The following is a 17,445-nucleotide window of genomic DNA, read 5'->3' as shown; positions in this document are numbered from 1 at the left end:
AGATCTTTCATCTATTACTGTGATTTTGGCTTCCATTATGTGAGCTGGGAGGTTTGGAATGTGTTATGGTGTATTGTCTCATATTATTTGTGTTTCTTTGTTGCGTTCTTTTACATGTGTTGGAATGGATGTGTCTTCTAATTTTAGGTTTTTCCCCTTTCCCATTCTTTTTTAGTTACTTATTTTGTTTCATATGAGTCTTTCTAGAGGATTGTCTCCCCAGATACCATATTTACTATAGCTACTTCAGGGGGAGATGCAATACAAGTAATGCCTCCTAATAATTGATTTATGTTGCCTAGCTAGAATCTTGTGAATTACCCTTGTATTATCATTAAGGCCTAGAGTCAATGATACAGATATATTACTTAAAGAATGTGTAGCTTATTGATTTTTTTAGAGCAACAGTTGTCAGTTTTTATGTAGTCAGTTTTTATGACAAGTGATAGAGAAAGTAGGAAAGAAGTTTTAAACTATGATCAAGGAAAGTGATTATATATAAGTGTGTGTGTGTGTGTGTGTGTGTGTAAAGAGGTTTTAGGTATAGAAAGTAAAAGACAGTCATTAATAGTTATTAAAGCTATGTTTTGGTGAAATAGAAGTTAAAACTCTGTATCTTAAGAATTAATTATGCAAATTGTAAATAGTAATTAAAAAGAATCAATTAGAAAAAGAATCAAAACCACTGAAAGGTTAAAAAATTAAAAAGAGATATATACCCAGGCTAAAAGACAAGTCCTGACACATACAGTCTGCATTCTGGACTTTTATATTGTGTGGTACAGAGCTGAAAATGTCTATATATGGTTTGAAGTAAGTGGCAGTGTTCAGAATATATTCATAAGAGAGGGACCTGACTAACCATCAAGAGATGTGCACCGCCAATAGTAACTAGTGTCACTGGGAGGCTGACAGCAAGACCATGAGGCAGGGTTACTTGCTTGGCTTACTAGAATGTATGCTGCCTTTGAGGTGTCTTGTAGCCTCTCTTGGAGGATTCTATTCAGGTTTCTATCAGCTGCTACTGGACCAATCATGACATCTCATAAAGTAACCATGAACTTCTCTTTATTTTTCTAGGAAGCATCTCAGCCTTTATTTTTTAAAATTTATTTATTTTTTATTAATTAGATTTGTACTCAGTGAGTACAGTCAAGTTGTTGCCATTGTTAGGCTCATCCATGTCCTAACCCCACCCCCTGATCCCTCCTTGTTGAGGTATATGGGTCATGCATTGTGGAGTTAGCCCACAGTTATGGGGAGGAGAAATGTCTCTGTGAATCATGACCCAACATGTGGCTCTGACATTCTCTTCTTCTGCAAAGTTTCCCTGAGCCATGTTGGGTTCATTGTTGGTCTGCTTCAGTGCTAAGGTGTTTGGGACCTCTGGGTCTCTGGATATATGATTTGGTGGGAGTTGATTGTTTTCTGTGTTGATCTCCTTCACCCTTGTGCTGGTATCTGGTTCACCAAGAAAACAGCACCCTTGCTTATTTCACCAATTAATGTTAGTCTCAGCAGGGGCCCCTTTGAGGTATGATGGGGTGGTTCTCTCCTTAGGATCTATGTCTATCTGAAAAAGTGAAGCAGATTCTCCAATGGAGAGTAAAGTTAGCACCAGACAAATGGGATAACCCTTATTATTTTTTTTTTTAGAGAATTTAATAGGTATTGGCCCTCTTATAGCCCACGATTGTTGGTAGCTTGATAACAGAGAGTGGGCTCATGTTTGGATATGGTTCTGACTTGTTTCCCAGCTCCAGCTATGGGTCCTGTTCCATTGAGGGGATTAGTTAGCCAAATCAAGAGCAGTTGATTTCCCACTACGGCTGTGCACCACTATTGCATTGTGTGAGCATCATGACAGGTTATTTGCTGCTAAATAGGTTAGACCATGAGTTACTTGGACAGATATTGGTCATTTTCCCCCAGTTGCCCACGTAGCACCTTCTGGCACTAGACGTACTGACTGTCTGGGGACTGACTCTATTCCAGCTTCCAGCCATGCCATTCCATTTTACGTGTCAACCACATAAGGTGTCTTCAGCAGTAGGGTCTTATCACTAACGTTTGGTGGGTCATCAAGTAGTCTGACAGAAATCTATCTTTCTTTTAGGAAACCTTGTAGGTCTCTCTGATCGAAAGCTTATTGTGTATGATAGCCCCATGCTGGTACTGGGAGTTATGGGTCAGTGCCCACTAAGAAAAGGAAGAAAAAAATAACTAATATGAAAGAGTTAGAGTGAATGTGTATGTGTGTGTGTGTGTGTGTGTGTGTGAGAGAGAGAGAGAGAGAGAGAGAGAAAAAAAAAGAGAGAGGGAGAGAGAGAGGGAGAGAGAGAGGGAGAGAGAGAGAGGGAGAGAGAGGGAGAGGGGGGGGGGAGGGAGAAGCTGTAGAAGATTAAGGTCAGTCTTCATCATACCCTCTCCAGTGTGTTGTGGCTCAGGTGTTCCCGTGTTCCCTCTAAGGGCCTGGTGAAGGTTCAGCCATTTGGTCTGCTTTTTAGGATGTAGAATTTTATGGTACCATTGCCTTTTGGGTTTAGATTTGTGTCTCCCACTCTCTCCCTTGCCCTCCCCTCCCTCTATCCCCACCTACCCTATAGTCTAGTCCACAAGATGCTTGCTGGGTATGTAGGCATCTTGGGTAGATTCAGGTTAGGTGCTGTAGATGAGTGAGACTAGGTGGCGATTTTCTTTCTGTGATTGGGTAAGTTCACTGAGAATGATCTGTTCCAGGTTCAACCATTTTTCCTCAAATTTCATTGTGTCATTCTTTCTTACTGCTGTGTAGAATTCCATTGTGTAGATATACCACATCTTAGTTATCCATTCTTCTAGTGATGGACATCTGGGTTGATTCCAGCTATTAGCTATTGCGAATTGAGCCACTATAAACATGATTGAGCAACTCTCTCTAGGCTGAGGTTTAAAGGTTTTAGGGTAGATGCCCAGTAAGGGAATAACTGGGTCTCTTGGTAACTCTATAGTCAGCTTTTTTAGGAGTCTCCATATTGCTTTTCATAGTGGTTGTACCATTTTAAATTCCCACCACCGAGGGTTCCTAATTCTCCACATCCTCACCAGCATTTATTTTCATTTGATCTTTTTGATGTTTGCAATCCTTACTGGGGTAAGGTGGAATCTCATATTTGTTTTAATTTGCATTTCCCTGATGATTAGGGATGATGAACATTTTCTTAAGTGTGTGTTTGCCATTTGTATTTCTTCCTCTGTGAACTGCCTGTCCAGCTCTTTTCCCCAGTTTGTGAGTGGTTTGGTTGACTTTTTATTGTTTTCATTTTTGAGTTATTTGTAGATTCCAGAGATTAGGCCTCTGTCAATTGGATAGCCAGCAAATATTTTCTCCCAATCTGTGGGTAATCTATTGGCTTTGCTTATTGTATGATTGTCTGTAAAGAAACTCTTCAGCTTCATGGGATCCTATTGGTTGAGTGACTGTTTAAGATCATGAGCTACTGGGGTTTTGTTCAGGAATTCTTTTTCTTCTCAGCCATTTTATATTTAACATGAGCAAATAGAAACTTGATGAGCAGTATTACCTACCAGACACATGAGCCTTAAGCCATGGGGATGGTAAATTATTTTGGATCCCATTCCCACTGGATGCTTTTCTAGTCTTACTTTCTGGTAGATGGTAGTTTAAGCACTTTATATTTACTAACTTAGTGTCTCCTCAAAGAACTCTATGTAGCAGGTAGCTAGCATTCTTTGTTTGTTTGTAGATGGTGAAGTATATGGGTTGTACAGCTAGAATCACTTGAACTAGTGATTCCCAAGTCTCTGATGTAATGATTTCTCTAGGCTCCTTCTTTAGTGATAAATTTTCAAGTAAATGATTCATTATTATGATTGGAATCTAGTATTTCTAATCAGTCTCCATTTGATGATTAGTCAGCTTAATTTTTTTTATTATTATTTATTTATTTGAGAGTGACAGACATAGAGAGAAAGACAGATAGAGGGAGAGAGAGAGAATGGGCGCGCCAGGGCTTCCAGCCTCTGCAAACAAACTCCAGACGCGTGCACCCCCTTGTGCATCTGGCTAACGTGGGACCTGGGGAAGCGAGCCTAAACCAGGGTCCTTAGGCTTCACAGGCAAACACTTAACTGCTAAGCCATCTCTCCAGCCCCAGCTTAATTTTTTAAAAAAATGTTTATTTATTTATTCATGAGAGAGAGAGAGAGAGAGAGAAACAGGCAGATTAAAAGAGAATGAGGCTGGAGGGATGGCTTAGTGCTTAAGGCGTTTGACTGCAAAGCCAAAGGACCCAGGTTTGAATCCCCAGATCCATGTTAGCCATATGCATAAGGGGTCACACATGCCTGGAGTTTGTTTGCTGTGGCTGGAGGCCCTGGAATGCCCACCCTCTCTCCCTCGTTCTCTCTCTCTCTCCCCACTTCTCTGTCAAATAAATAAATAAAATATTTTAAAAAGAGAGAGAATGAGGGCCCAGAGAGCTTGCCTAGAGGTTAAGGCACTTGCCTGCAAAGCCTAAGTACCCAGGTTAAATTTCCCAGTACTAACATAAGCCAGATGCACAAGGTGGCACATGTGTCTGGAGGCCCTTTTGTACCCATTCTCTCCCTTTCTCTCCCTCTTTCTCCCCCCCCACCAGATATATAAATAAATGCTTTTAAAAAAAGAGAGAGAATGAGAGCACGAGGGCCTCTAACCTCTGCAAATGAACTACAGATGCAGGTACCACCTTGTGCATCTGGCTTTACATGGGTACTGGTGAATCAAACCTGAGTCCTTTGGTTTTGGAGACAAGTGCCTTAACACCTAAGGCATCTCAAGTTTTTTTTAATTATTAATAATTATTAATAATGAGTAATGTTTGTGTTGTAATACATATTTTCAATAATATATAATTATGTAAATGAGAAGAATGTCAGTGTCCATACAATTTTTTTTACTTCTGTGCTTGATATTCTACACTATATTTTCAGAAAATGGATTGTCATATCAAAAGGAATGCACATTTTTCTATTTTTAGATATTTTCAAACTCTAGGAAATGTACCAAAGTGTGTTTATTCCCTTTTTAATATGAATACCAGTTTCCCCATATACTTTAAAAATTTGTAAAAATTTATAATGTTATTCAAGGTCTATTGTTTCCCAGGTTATGATGACCAAAACACATACTTATGACAAAATGATACAATAAATACAGGTCATAAGCATGGCTTGCATGAACCTCTTACCATTTTTGTTTTAGTGAACAGTTTTTCAAATGTAAGTAGAAGTAGTACAGTCAAAAACTAATGAAGGGCTTGAGAAATGGCTTAGCAGTTTTGGTGCTTACATACAAAGCCTAAGGACACAGGTTCAACTTCCCAGTACCCATGTAAGCTAGATACACAAGATGGCACATGCATCTGGAGTTTGTCTGCAGTGGCTGGAGGCCCTGGCATGCCCACATTCTCTCTCTCTCTCTCTCTTTTTCACTCTATCTCTGTCTCCCTAAAGTAAATAAAAATATTTTAAAAAACTAATGAAAATGTATAATATACATATGTATATATATGGTATATGTAGTAAATACATAAACAAATCATATAATCATCTATCATTATGGAGTTTTATAAACTGTCCAAAATTGCATGTTCTACACCTTTATACAACTGACAGTTTTACCAGCATTGCCACAAACACAGTCTTAAGATGGCTGTGATGTCCCTAGATATAAAGAGATTTTCAGTTCCATTATGATCACGTGGGACAACTGCTGCATCTATGACCCTGCTTGATGAAAATGCACATGACTGTATTGCTAGAGCCAACTGCACATATTTCCTAGTTATCACATGATGGTACAGAATGTTGAGAGGATTCTCTGAACTGATACTGAAACTGATAAGTCACTACAAGCTATTATGTCAAATATCAAAATAAAAAAAAATCAAAGTTATCCATGTGAGAAGCCAGGATTGAGTGCTTTTGCCATAAGGTTCCATTACATGTATAGATCCCAGGACTTGGAACCTGCATGCATAGAAGGCTGCTACAGCTGCCATCCACTGAAACAGGGAACACAGGAACCAATTTGAGAAAGATAATAAGTTAGCATTGAACCCGAGTTTTAATTTTTTTTGTGGGGGTAGGGTCTCACTCTAGCTCAGGCTGACTTGGATCTCACTCTGTAGCCAAGGCTTGCCTCAAATTTATAGCAATTCTCCGACCTCCACCTCCTAAGTGCTGGGATTAAAGGCATGTGCCACCATACCCACTATGCCTGGTGAGTTGTCAGTTTTTTTTAAATTTTTTATTTATTTATTTGAGAGCAACAGACACAGAGAGAAAGACAGATAGAGGGAGAGAGAGAGAGAATAGGCACACCAGGGCTTCCAGCCTCTGCAAATGAACTCCAGACGCGTGCACCCCCTTGTGCATCTGGCTAACGTGGGACCTGGGGGACCGAGCCTCAAACCGGGGTCCTTAGGCTTCACAGGCAAGCGCTTAACCGCTAAGCCATCTCTCCAGCCTGAGTTGTCAGGTTTTAGGAAGACCTATTTTCTTCTCTCAGTATGTTTTTTATCTGCTTGCTACTTTTTCAAAACCAAAAGTTTTAAAAATTTCTCTTACCTCCAGAATCAGAAATTTCACTGTCTTTTTCTGAACACTCATATCTTTTTGAATTAACCTTGTATTTCTTTATATGATTTGATTCTGGTTATCTCAGGCCAACTAGAACTCTGACTTGTCAGAGTCTAACAAAGCATCGACTTTTAAAAATTCATTTCCAAAAATATCAATCATAATTGAATGCCTCTTAAGAATAATAAGAATTATTCTCTTCTAACATTTCTTTTTGTATTTAGACCATTAACCCATGCATAGGTCAAAACTAGATTATTATATTGACTTTTTTAGCTTAATAATACAAATAAATCAATGATTGAATTACCAAGCTTAGCCATAACTGAAACAGTAACAAAGTTTCACCCTCAGTGGTTTTTGAGTAATATCTGTGATTTATAATCATAAAGTTATGGCTGCAGGCTCAGGTAGCAGCACTTATTGTGAGGCTCATTTTCATCTATGCAACTTCCAGTCTAAGTATTTACTGTTTTCAGATGGTCTAGTTGAGTTCTTGCTTGTGACCTCACCTTTTAGAATTACTTGGTGTGCTAGATTCTAGATGACTTTTACTTTTCTGTAGGTTTTAACCTCAGAATTAATTCTTTCTTATTCCCTCCCTCCTTTTCTTCTTTCTTTCCTCCCTCCCCCTTCCCATGCCCTCCCTTCCTCCCTTCCTTCCTTCCTTCCTTCCCTCCTACCTTCCTTTTGTTTTATAGATCTACTTTGTGCTTGTATACAATCGCATCCATTTACCATAGTAATTTTAATTTGGAGAACATTTATTATTCTTAAATTTGCATTTTAAATTTCCAGAGATGGAGTGGGGCTGGGAAGATTGCTCAATGGTTAAAGGTACTTGCTTGCAAAGCTTGTGTTCCTAGCTTAAAGTCTCAAGCCACCTACATAAACTAAACATAAAAAAATAGTGCAAATATATGATCTTCATTTTCAGAGGCAAGAGGCCCTAGAGTATGCACACACACACACACACACACACACACACACACACACACACAAATAAATAAAAATTTAAAATTTCTGAGATGTTGTTTTTCAATGAATGGAAAAATTCATAAATGAATCCAATAAAATCCAATGTTATAGTCAGATCACTTCCAAAGATTGCAAAAGAATTCTTTCAGTTGCTTAAAAAGTATTGATTTCCTTGCCATTAAAAAAATCTGAAAAACATTGTTTTCCATGTAAGAATAAGTATATTTAACTACAACTTCCAAATTCAACTCCTTAACATACTATAATGCCTAATTAGTCAAGGCCCTAGGATGGTCCAGTGATACTTTCACTTTAAGCTAGAGCATCATTACTAGTCATATCCCACATGCCTTCTTTTTCTTGTGCTCTACTCTGCTCCCCCCTCCCTCCATGGTAAAGTGCCTCATCAAAGCCTTCTATTGGACAGGAAAGCTCTTCATTGATTCAGAATATGTTTGTTGGGCCTCTGTTTACTTGCAAACTTGTGCTAGCTTTTGAAGCAGCCTGGGCAATATTTGGTAACAACTAATCAGTACCAGTGGTCCAGAGATCACACAGATTGGTAGGCAAATAAAGGACTTGATTATTTCCAAATGTTAATTAAGCCCAAAACTGTTTTGTTTATAGAAACAGGACACTTTTCATGGGAAACTGTATAATACACATGTAGAAATCTCTGTCACATGTAGGTATTTATTCTGGGAAAGGTTTGTAAACTGATCTAGCATGGTTTGGCTATGTTATAGCACTCTTCCTAAATGAAATGCGATAGATCATTTTTGTATGGCTATATTTATAAGATATATTTCCATTTTTATTATAAGCTGACAGAACAGTTCCATTTGGTACAAAAATAGAGACTTTATATGTTATTGGAGCTCTGCTGGGCATAAATAGTATTGATTTTTGCAGCTGTCCATGTGTTCAACTTGAGGCTGTATTCTTAAACCAAGTATAGTTTCTGACTCATTAAACTATCATTTTAACACTGAATTTCATATGAATACCAAAAAGTTTTTCTCTTGGAAATTACATCTAGAATAGGGTACTGATTTTTTCCTCTTTTTAAAGAATATTACTGCTAGGTGGTGTTAGTCATTGAGGAGAAAAGAGCAAGCAGTAGGTATGCAGCTCTTGGGTTAATTCACAGCCACATTTCATCTATGCTTTTGTCATTGTCTGTGGATTAGATTAACCATTAAGTATATGTCTAGTCCATGTGATTATGCTTATTTATGTATTAATATTTTAAGTTATTATTTTCCACTATTAAAATTTCAGTATATGCAAATATAGTAGAAAACTACATTGAACTTTTTGAAAAAGTCTTTATTTTCTGATGTGTGCTTATTTAAATTATTTTAATTATGTATACCTAGTATGAATTTTTTTCTAGTTTATTTAAAAATAATTGGGATAAGATCTGACATCTCACTTAATTGATTTTTTAAAAAGTTGTAACAGTTTGAGTCCAATTTTAGATTACTGTTCCTTCTTCCTATAATATAGTGTTATTTTATAAAATACTCATTATTGTTACTTAGTTGTTTCTACAAGCTTTTCTTCCCAGTAGTTTCAGGATTCTTGAAATTAGAGAATATGTCAGTAATATATATTGCTACAAAAATATCCTTCCTGCTGCTTAGGTAGAAGTTGAGCATATCATATTTGCTTGAACAATACTTGCAAAATCACATTGAAATGTAAAGAAAATGGCTATTTTTCATTTATGAAAAAAAATGACCTGAGGCCACAAGGACAGATGGCTCAGAATGGCAATGAACAGTGTATACTGAACCTGTAAAGAAAGCACTGATAGGGCTGGAGAGATGGCTTAGCGATTAAGTGCTTGCCTGTGAATCCTAAGGACCCCGGTTTGAGGCTGGATTCCCCAGGACCCATGTTAGCCAGATGGACAAGGGGGGCGCACGTATCTGGAGTTTGTTTGCAGTGGCTAGAGGCCCTGGTGCTCCCATTCTTGCTCTCTTTCTATCTGCTTCTTTCTCTCTGTTTCTCAAATAAATAAATAAAAATAAACAAAGAAACAATAAAGCTGTGATATTCATGTGGCCACTCAGCACATTTTCTGGGCTAATTACTCTATGGGAAGCTATGTTAAAATTAGAAGGTAGTTTGTTGAGCAGAAAGTTAGAGCAAGCAGGTTTTTCACATTAACGAAGTGATTATCATCAGGGTAGCTAATACCTCAATCTCTGCTGCAGGTGGTTACTGTCCATGAGGATAGGATGGGAAAGGAACAGGCAGTAAGCAATTTCCCTTGCTATAGGAAGCATACATACTGCAGTTGCTTTCTTCATTGCTCAGACAAAATACCTGACTCAAAGCAACTTATGGAAGGAAAAGGGTTTAACTGAGCTTACAGTTCCAGAGGGAAAGCATGACAGGAGCAGAAAGCCAGTGTTACATCATCTTGTCAGCAGGGAGGAAGAGGGAATGAGAACAAGAAAACACAAGCAGTAGCAAGCAGAGCCAGGTAGTAATATCTCAAGAGACAACCTTTTTAACCTAGTGTTGAAGTTCAACATAATAGTAAGCTATCAGTATGCAGTTTTAAATAGCCTCACCCAAACGAATGACAGCTCATGGGAGAAGAGTGGTCTTCCCATCTTAAACCTGGTGAAGTGTGTGCATGAGTGCACATGTTCATGTGTATGTAAAAAGTGCCTAGTATAGAAAACAAAGATTTTTTTTTGTGTTACAAAGTACAATCTTGTTTGATTTCTCATTATGTTTCTCCCTATTCTATAAGCAGTGCCTCTCTTCATAGTAGACTATGATGAGGAAGCTATTATATGTTGTATTCTTTGGTCAACCAATAAGTGACCTCTGGGGCCTTCTACATTCTTCTGATATTAATCAGGAAATAAATTGCTCATTCTGGACTTCTCCATTTTGTAAAGAACAAGAAAACTAGCTTAGAAGAGTTGGCACCATTAGATTGTTCCATATTGGGCTGTCTGTGTTAACTCATTCACTCATTTTCTCTTAGCCTCAGATTGGCTCATTTATAAAATGGATTTTAGATTAACCTGAGTGTATATTCTTTATAAGAAGGAATTTGGAAAGTGAAATTCTTGTTTCTATGTAGGAGTGGATAGGATGGTGCATTTTAACCATCACTGATCATTTGCTCTGTGTGTACTTTAAAATATTTTGACTTCTCTAAACTTCGAAAATTATATGTTTGAACAAAGTTGTCTTCAGAGAATTAAAGTCAGAGATTCTTTGTTGTATTATATTCATATGACCAAATTATAGAGGAAATTATTTTTAAGTAGAATTGAAAAAATAAACCCCAACTTTTAGGAGCTACATTATGAAGAAGTTATGGGGTTTAATTTTTTATGTAAATACTTTTTGTTATGTTTGTGATTTTAAAATTCTGTTTTACGGATTATAATGGCTGGAAGAAACAAGGTGAAGAGTAAAGTCTATGATTAAGCATATTCATATATCTCTATTATTGATGTAAACCTTTATTTAATATTTTAATTAAAATTTATATAAGTAAACATTGAAATTACATTAAGAAATTACTGTATTGCATAATTTTTTAGATCAAACCATATTGCAGTATTTTTTGCATTACCTCAGAGTTATTATGAACTGGAAGAAAGAAAGAGAGAGAGAAAGAAAGAAAGAAAGAGAGAGTTTAATTACCATTAGCTTAGAATAATTAATGACGAAGTGTTGCAGCTACAAGATGGGCTGGAGATTTTGCATTTAAGTAGAAAATACTTTTATAAATACACTTTCACAGTATTTGCTCAAATACAAAATTTTAATTTACTGTTTGCCAATCAGTGCTGGAGCCATGGAATCTGCTTAGAGGACAAAAAGAATTATTTTAATTTGATTTCTGACTTTAGTTTTTTTCTATTCTGACTTAATTCCAAATATAAACATGTCTGATGTTGTCTTTCTAGGAATATTTCAAGTTGTGGTTTCATATTTTTCAGTATATACTGATTCAATTTCTTTTGAGAAATTGATATAACAGAGGATATCAGATTGCTATGGTAAGAAAAGGACTATTCAGATTTCAAGGACAGTACCAGTAAATACATAAAAATAGTAGCTTGTTAAAGGAATAAGACAGTTTGAGCATGGATTTTTTTTTAAATTTTTTATTTTTTTTAAATTTATTTATTTGAGAGTGACAGACACAGAGAGAAAGACAGATAGAGGGAGAGAGAGAGAATGGGTGCGCCAGGGCTTCCAGCCTCTGCAAATGAACTCCATACATGTGCGCCCCCTTGTGCATCTGGCTAATGTGGGACCTGGGGAACCGAGCCTCGAACCGGGGTCCTTAGGCTTCACAGGCAAGCGCTTAACCACTAAGCCATCTCTCCAGCCCTGAGCATGGATTTTTAATATAAGTATTAAACATGGAAATACAATTTATGTACTTCTAATGATTCCCTGGAGGTAGAAGATAAGGTGGAAGAACAAATTTGAACTTTGAGATCTATTAAGACATCACCACAGATATCCATATTTTTTCAAAGTTTTATTCACAACTTCCATGATTATAAAAAATATCCCATGGTAATACCCTCCCTCCCCCCACTTTCCCCTTTGAAACTCCATTCTCTGTCATATCCCTTCCCCATCTCAATCAGTCTCTCTTTTATTTTGATGTCATGATCTTTTCCTCTTTCTATGATGGTCTTGTGTAGGTAGTGTCAGGCACTGTGAGGTCATGGGTCAGATATCCATATTTTTTTAGCAAAGGTATAGTTTCAAATTATCAATTAACATCAGTTTTAAATAGTCATTTTTTTCTAATAATTATCTACATTATTAGTCAGACCAGAGTGAATTTAACTTTTTAATGATTTTCTAGTGTATTTTTAATGACACACAGGATTGTATTACTGCTATTGAGGGTAACATGATACCCCAGTGCACACTTTGTGATTTTCCATTATTTTGTTGATGTGTGTCAAAACATATATAGTCACATATAGAACAACCTTGAATCATAATTTATTCTGTTATCTCTCTGCCTTCCTGGGTTACCCCAACTCCCATGCCTACTGCAGAAAACCCCCTGTTACCAGGTTACCAGGGAAGCCCCAGTCCATCTGCCTGTGAGTCCTCTATGTAGTGCCTCCATGACTTCCAGCATGGAGACTGAGTCTAGTGGAGTACAACTTTTCTTCTTGCAATGAAAAGTTATAAAAGAAGGGCTGGAGAGATGGCTTAGCAATTTAGGTGCTTGTCTGCAAAGCCAAATGACCCAGGTCCAATTTCTGAATACCCACGTAAAGCCAGATGCCCAAGGTGGTGCATGTGTCTGGAGTTGTTTGAAGTAGCTAGAGGCTATAGCATTCCCATTTTCTCAGTGTCTCTATCTGCCTCTTTCTCTCTCCCTCTCTCATAAACAAACAAACAAACAAACAAAGTGTACTACTATGCCCAGCTTCAAAAAACGTTATAAAAGAAGAAAGCTCTCTTTGTATGTGAGAAACCAAAGCCTTCTGGCTTCAGTGACCCTGCTGTGCTCTTTACTGGCATACAAACGCTCCTCTAATAAACCTTCACTGGAGATGTCTGCATTTTACTTATTCTCAAAGTGCTAAGAAATTTCCTCTCACTAGTTATCTCTACTGCACCAACCTTTACCTTTCAGCTTGACTTTTACAGTGAGAAAATATGTATGAAAAGGAATAACTACAAAGTAGTAATGGTCCTGTGTACTTGTTTCATGCCTCCCCCCTCACACTAAAAAGAATATTTAATTGAAAAGGTCTGTAAGTTCATTTTCAGTTTCTAAACTGTAACTGCAAGACAGAGTTAACATAACACAAATGCCAACGGAAGGTACTTCCATGTTGTATTCTAGTTGTAGTGTATAGATGTAATCATGTGCTATGAATCCCAAACAGGTTTACATTAGTCCCAACTCATATCCCATGTCAGGAAGCATTTTTGAGCATCAATGTGATTTGACTCTAGAAAGTAAATAGTCATGTTGGTCATTTGTAATGCAAGGCTGAGGAAGTAACTCACCATCCACTCAGCTGCCTATAGCCCAGTGACAATCAGTCTGAATAAGGCAGGTAGAGCTCTAGCAAATTTGTATTTAGTAATATATATGTGTATAAATGTTTATATACATACATGTTTATGTATATTTATCTTTATTTTGTATAACTATATAAATCTAAATGTTTTGATATTATACTTCTCTAATATTCTCTATTTTTTCCACAGAAATCTTCTTGATAGAGACACATTTTCTAAATCTGATCCAAGTAAGTATACATTATTTGCCTTTTGAAATATTCTATTCTAGTTACTTGATTTTGCAAAAAAATTATATGAAATAAGTTCTCATTGACATATTAGCTTTAAAGCCAAGAAAAACAGAGAAGGGACATTGCAAGCTCTTCTTGTACTCCATTTGAGCAGCTCTGTAGATAGGAAAGTTCTTGGTACTTTGAGAATAAGATAAAAATACAGATGACTCCATTGAAGGAGGTATTATTTTGAAATTAAAACCTCATGGTATGGCCAGATTATAGAAATACCATTTGAAAGACAGCCAGATAGGGCCATAATTTTACATTTTTTCATTGAAAAACTAAAAGTTGTATATAAAAGCATATGCTAAGTGAGCTATATATCTTTTGACATGAACTGAATTGTTTGATTTCCTAATTAAAAATATTGAAAATTAGAAATAATCAAATTAAAAGGGTTGAACTAGAAAACATCAGAATTCATGGATGTCAATTAGAGTTTTCCTATCTAAGAAATTGATGTCCATCAGTTCTGCATCTCTACAAACATGTGGATTAAAGTGGTTTAACTATAGGGTAAATGTGGTAAAAAGATTCTTGAGGTCATTGTTGGGGAAAAGGCATTACAGTTTCTGAGCTAAGTAATTTTGGGCCTCATTTGTAAAGTGGGTAAGACTCTTCTTATTCTATAATCTTTACACAAAGTCTTTAATTTCCATTTCTTGGATTTCCTTTCTTGGTTGATAGAATGTCTTACCCATTTACAAATACTGATGATGGGTTTAAAAATACTAAATACAGACTATGACTTGCCCCAAGTCATCCCTGCTATAGAGGCTCTGAGCTATTTAAGTATCTCAGGAAGAGTTTGCATAGTTTGATATATCTGTGGGCATACTGATAATTTCAAAGTAATAAACTGTGATTTTCAAACATTATCTACATCTGAAGTGTAATGTAGATAGAGAAGTTATCATGAGTATATTCTATATTGGCCAAACACTATCTATATTAAGTTTTGAAAGTTTGATGTCATTTGCCTCTCACTTCATTAAAATAGATTTAATCATTGGGTGATTTGTTAACAATTTTCTTGTAAGGGTTAGTCTAATAATTAAGAATTTTGTTTTGATGTAGCCTTTGAACAGCTGAAAAGTAATTTTATAAATTTACATCTGATATTTGTAAGAGACATTGATAGTGTGTATGTTTTTTATCTTTTGTAGTTTGTGTCTTATATGTACAAGGAATTGGAAATAAAGAATGGAGAGAGGTAAGAAAATAAAGAACACACTTCCAAAATTACTATATGGACAACACAGTATGTTACTTCTCAAGATAGAGCTTTGCTGTTTCCAGCTACTTTTAGTCTTGCTAAACTCAAAGACTTTCATATTTTGTGAAAGTTATCTTTAAATGGTATTCATTTATTAACTTCTTATGAAATACTGTAGACCTGAGACCTGTACATGCCTTACTCAAATGTGAATTATTCCATGTACTGAAGTCTGTTCAAGTCTATAGACCTGATCTTACTTTCAGAGGTCAACTGTTGATTTTATAAATACCACAGAAAAAGATTGTGTGGTGCATACCACCTGCGTTTCTTCTAGTTGTTCATTGTTTAAAAATAAATAATGGGGTTTCCTAATACAGTATACATTATTTAATAAGCAAAAGCAAATGAGATAACATTTTTATTTATTTATTTTCTAGAATACCTCAACATTAAAATGAAAAGATTATCAGTAGAGGATGGGATAACATAATAAAATATAGCAGCATTCCATTTTCCTGTAGCTGCTGGTTATTTCAGAGCGGTAGAATATTGTTTCAATGAGGTTACAGCTTCTGGTTACATTTCCTAGTGAGGTTTATGCTATTTATTGTCAGCCATTGCTTTTTTTCTTTGATTATTTCATTTTTATTAATTAGTTTTATACTCAGTAAATACAGTCAATTTGGTACCATTGTTAGGCTCATCCATGTCCTACCCCCACCCTTTACACCTCCTTGTTGAGGTATATGGGTCGTGTATTCTGGAGTTAGCCCACAGTTATGGGTAGGGTAAATGCCTCTGCATATCATGGCCCAACATGTGGCTCTGACATTCTTTCTACTCCCTCTTCCACAAAATTTCCCTGAGCCATGTTGGGTTCATTTTTGGTCTCCTTCAGTGATGAGGTATTGGGGGCCTCTCATATTTGGTAGGAGTTGATTTTTTTCTGTGTTGATCTCCTTCACTCTTGTGCTGGTATCTGGTTCACCAAGAAAACAGCACCCTTGCTTGTTTCACCAAGTTTTCTTAGTTTCAGCTGGGGCCCTTTTGAGGTATGATGGCGTGGCTCTCTCCTTAGGATCTACATCTATCTGAAAAAGATAAGCAGATTCTCCAACAGAGAGTAAGCACCAGACAAATGAGATAACTCTTACTTATTTTTATAGAGAATTTAATAGGTGTAGGTCCTCTTTTAGCCCATGATTGGTGGGAGCTTGATATTGGAGAGTGGGCTTATGTTTGGATATGGTTCTGACTTGTTTCCCAGATCCAGCTATAGGTCCCATATCACTGAGGGCATCAGTTAGCCAAATCAAGAGTAGTTGGTTTTCCACCATGGCTGTGCGCCACTATTGCACTTATATGGGCATCATGACAGGTTATTTGCTGCTAAGTAGGTTAGACCATGATTTGCTTGGACTGATATTGGTCATTTTCCCCCAGATGCCCATGCAGCACCTTCTGGCACTAGACGGACGGACTGACTGGGGACTGACTCTCCTGGCCTCCAGCCATGCCATTCCATTTTTCTTGTCAACCACATTCAGCAGTAGGGCCTTACCACTAACCTTTGGTGGGTCATCAAGTACTCTGACAGAAATTTATCTTTCTTTTAGGAAACCTTGTAGGTCTCTCTAATCAAAAGCTCATTGTGGATGATAGCCACATGCTGGTACTGGGAGTTACAGGTCAGTGCCCATTAAGAAAAGGAAGAAAAAGATAACTAATATAAAAGAGTTAGAGAGGAGAGAGAGAGAGAGAGAGAAGCTATAGAAGATTAAGGTCAGTCTTCATCATACCCTCTCCAGTGTGTTGTTTCTTAGGTATTCCCTCTAAGGGCCTGGTGAAGGTTCAGCCATTTGGTCTGCCTTTTAGGATGTAGAATTTTATGGTACCATTGCTGTTGGGGTCTATATTTGTGTTTCCCACCCCATCCCTTGTCCTCCCATCCCTCCCCACCCATCCCATTGTCTAGTACACAAGATGTTTGCTGTGTATGTAAGACGTCTTGGGTAGATTCAGGTTAGGTGCTGTAGATGAGTGAGACTATGTGGTGGTTTTCTTTCTGTGATTGGTTAAGTTCACTGAGAATGATGTGTTCCATGTTCAACCATTTTTCCTCAAATTTCATTGTGTCATTTTTTTCTTACTGCTGTATAGAATTCCATTGTGTAGATACACCGCATCTTATCCATTCTTCTAGTGATGGGCATCTGGGTTGATTCTAGCTGTTAGGTATTATGAATTGAGCCGCTACAAACGTGGTTGAGCAAATCTCTCTAGCCTGTGGTTTAA

At 36.9% G+C, this 17,445-nt stretch overlaps 1 protein-coding gene across 1 annotated transcript in view; it reads left to right on the top strand.

Annotated features, from left to right (window-relative positions):
- The window catches only part of Cpne8 (copine 8), a 280,561-nt gene that overhangs the window by 25,156 nt on the left and 237,960 nt on the right, over positions 1–17,445 (top strand). The window contains exons 2-3 of the mRNA XM_004662179.2: positions 13,843–13,883; positions 15,098–15,144. Coding sequence (XP_004662236.1) covers positions 13,843–13,883; positions 15,098–15,144 — 88 coding nt within the window. The remainder of the gene's footprint in view (positions 1–13,842; positions 13,884–15,097; positions 15,145–17,445) is intronic.

The sequence above is a fragment of the Jaculus jaculus genome, chromosome 6, assembly GCF_020740685.1.
Source record: "Jaculus jaculus isolate mJacJac1 chromosome 6, mJacJac1.mat.Y.cur, whole genome shotgun sequence".
Classification (NCBI taxonomy): domain Eukaryota; kingdom Metazoa; phylum Chordata; class Mammalia; order Rodentia; family Dipodidae; genus Jaculus; species Jaculus jaculus.
Note: the sequence above shows the minus strand (reverse complement) of the source record. Positions and strands in the feature narration are given on the sequence as shown.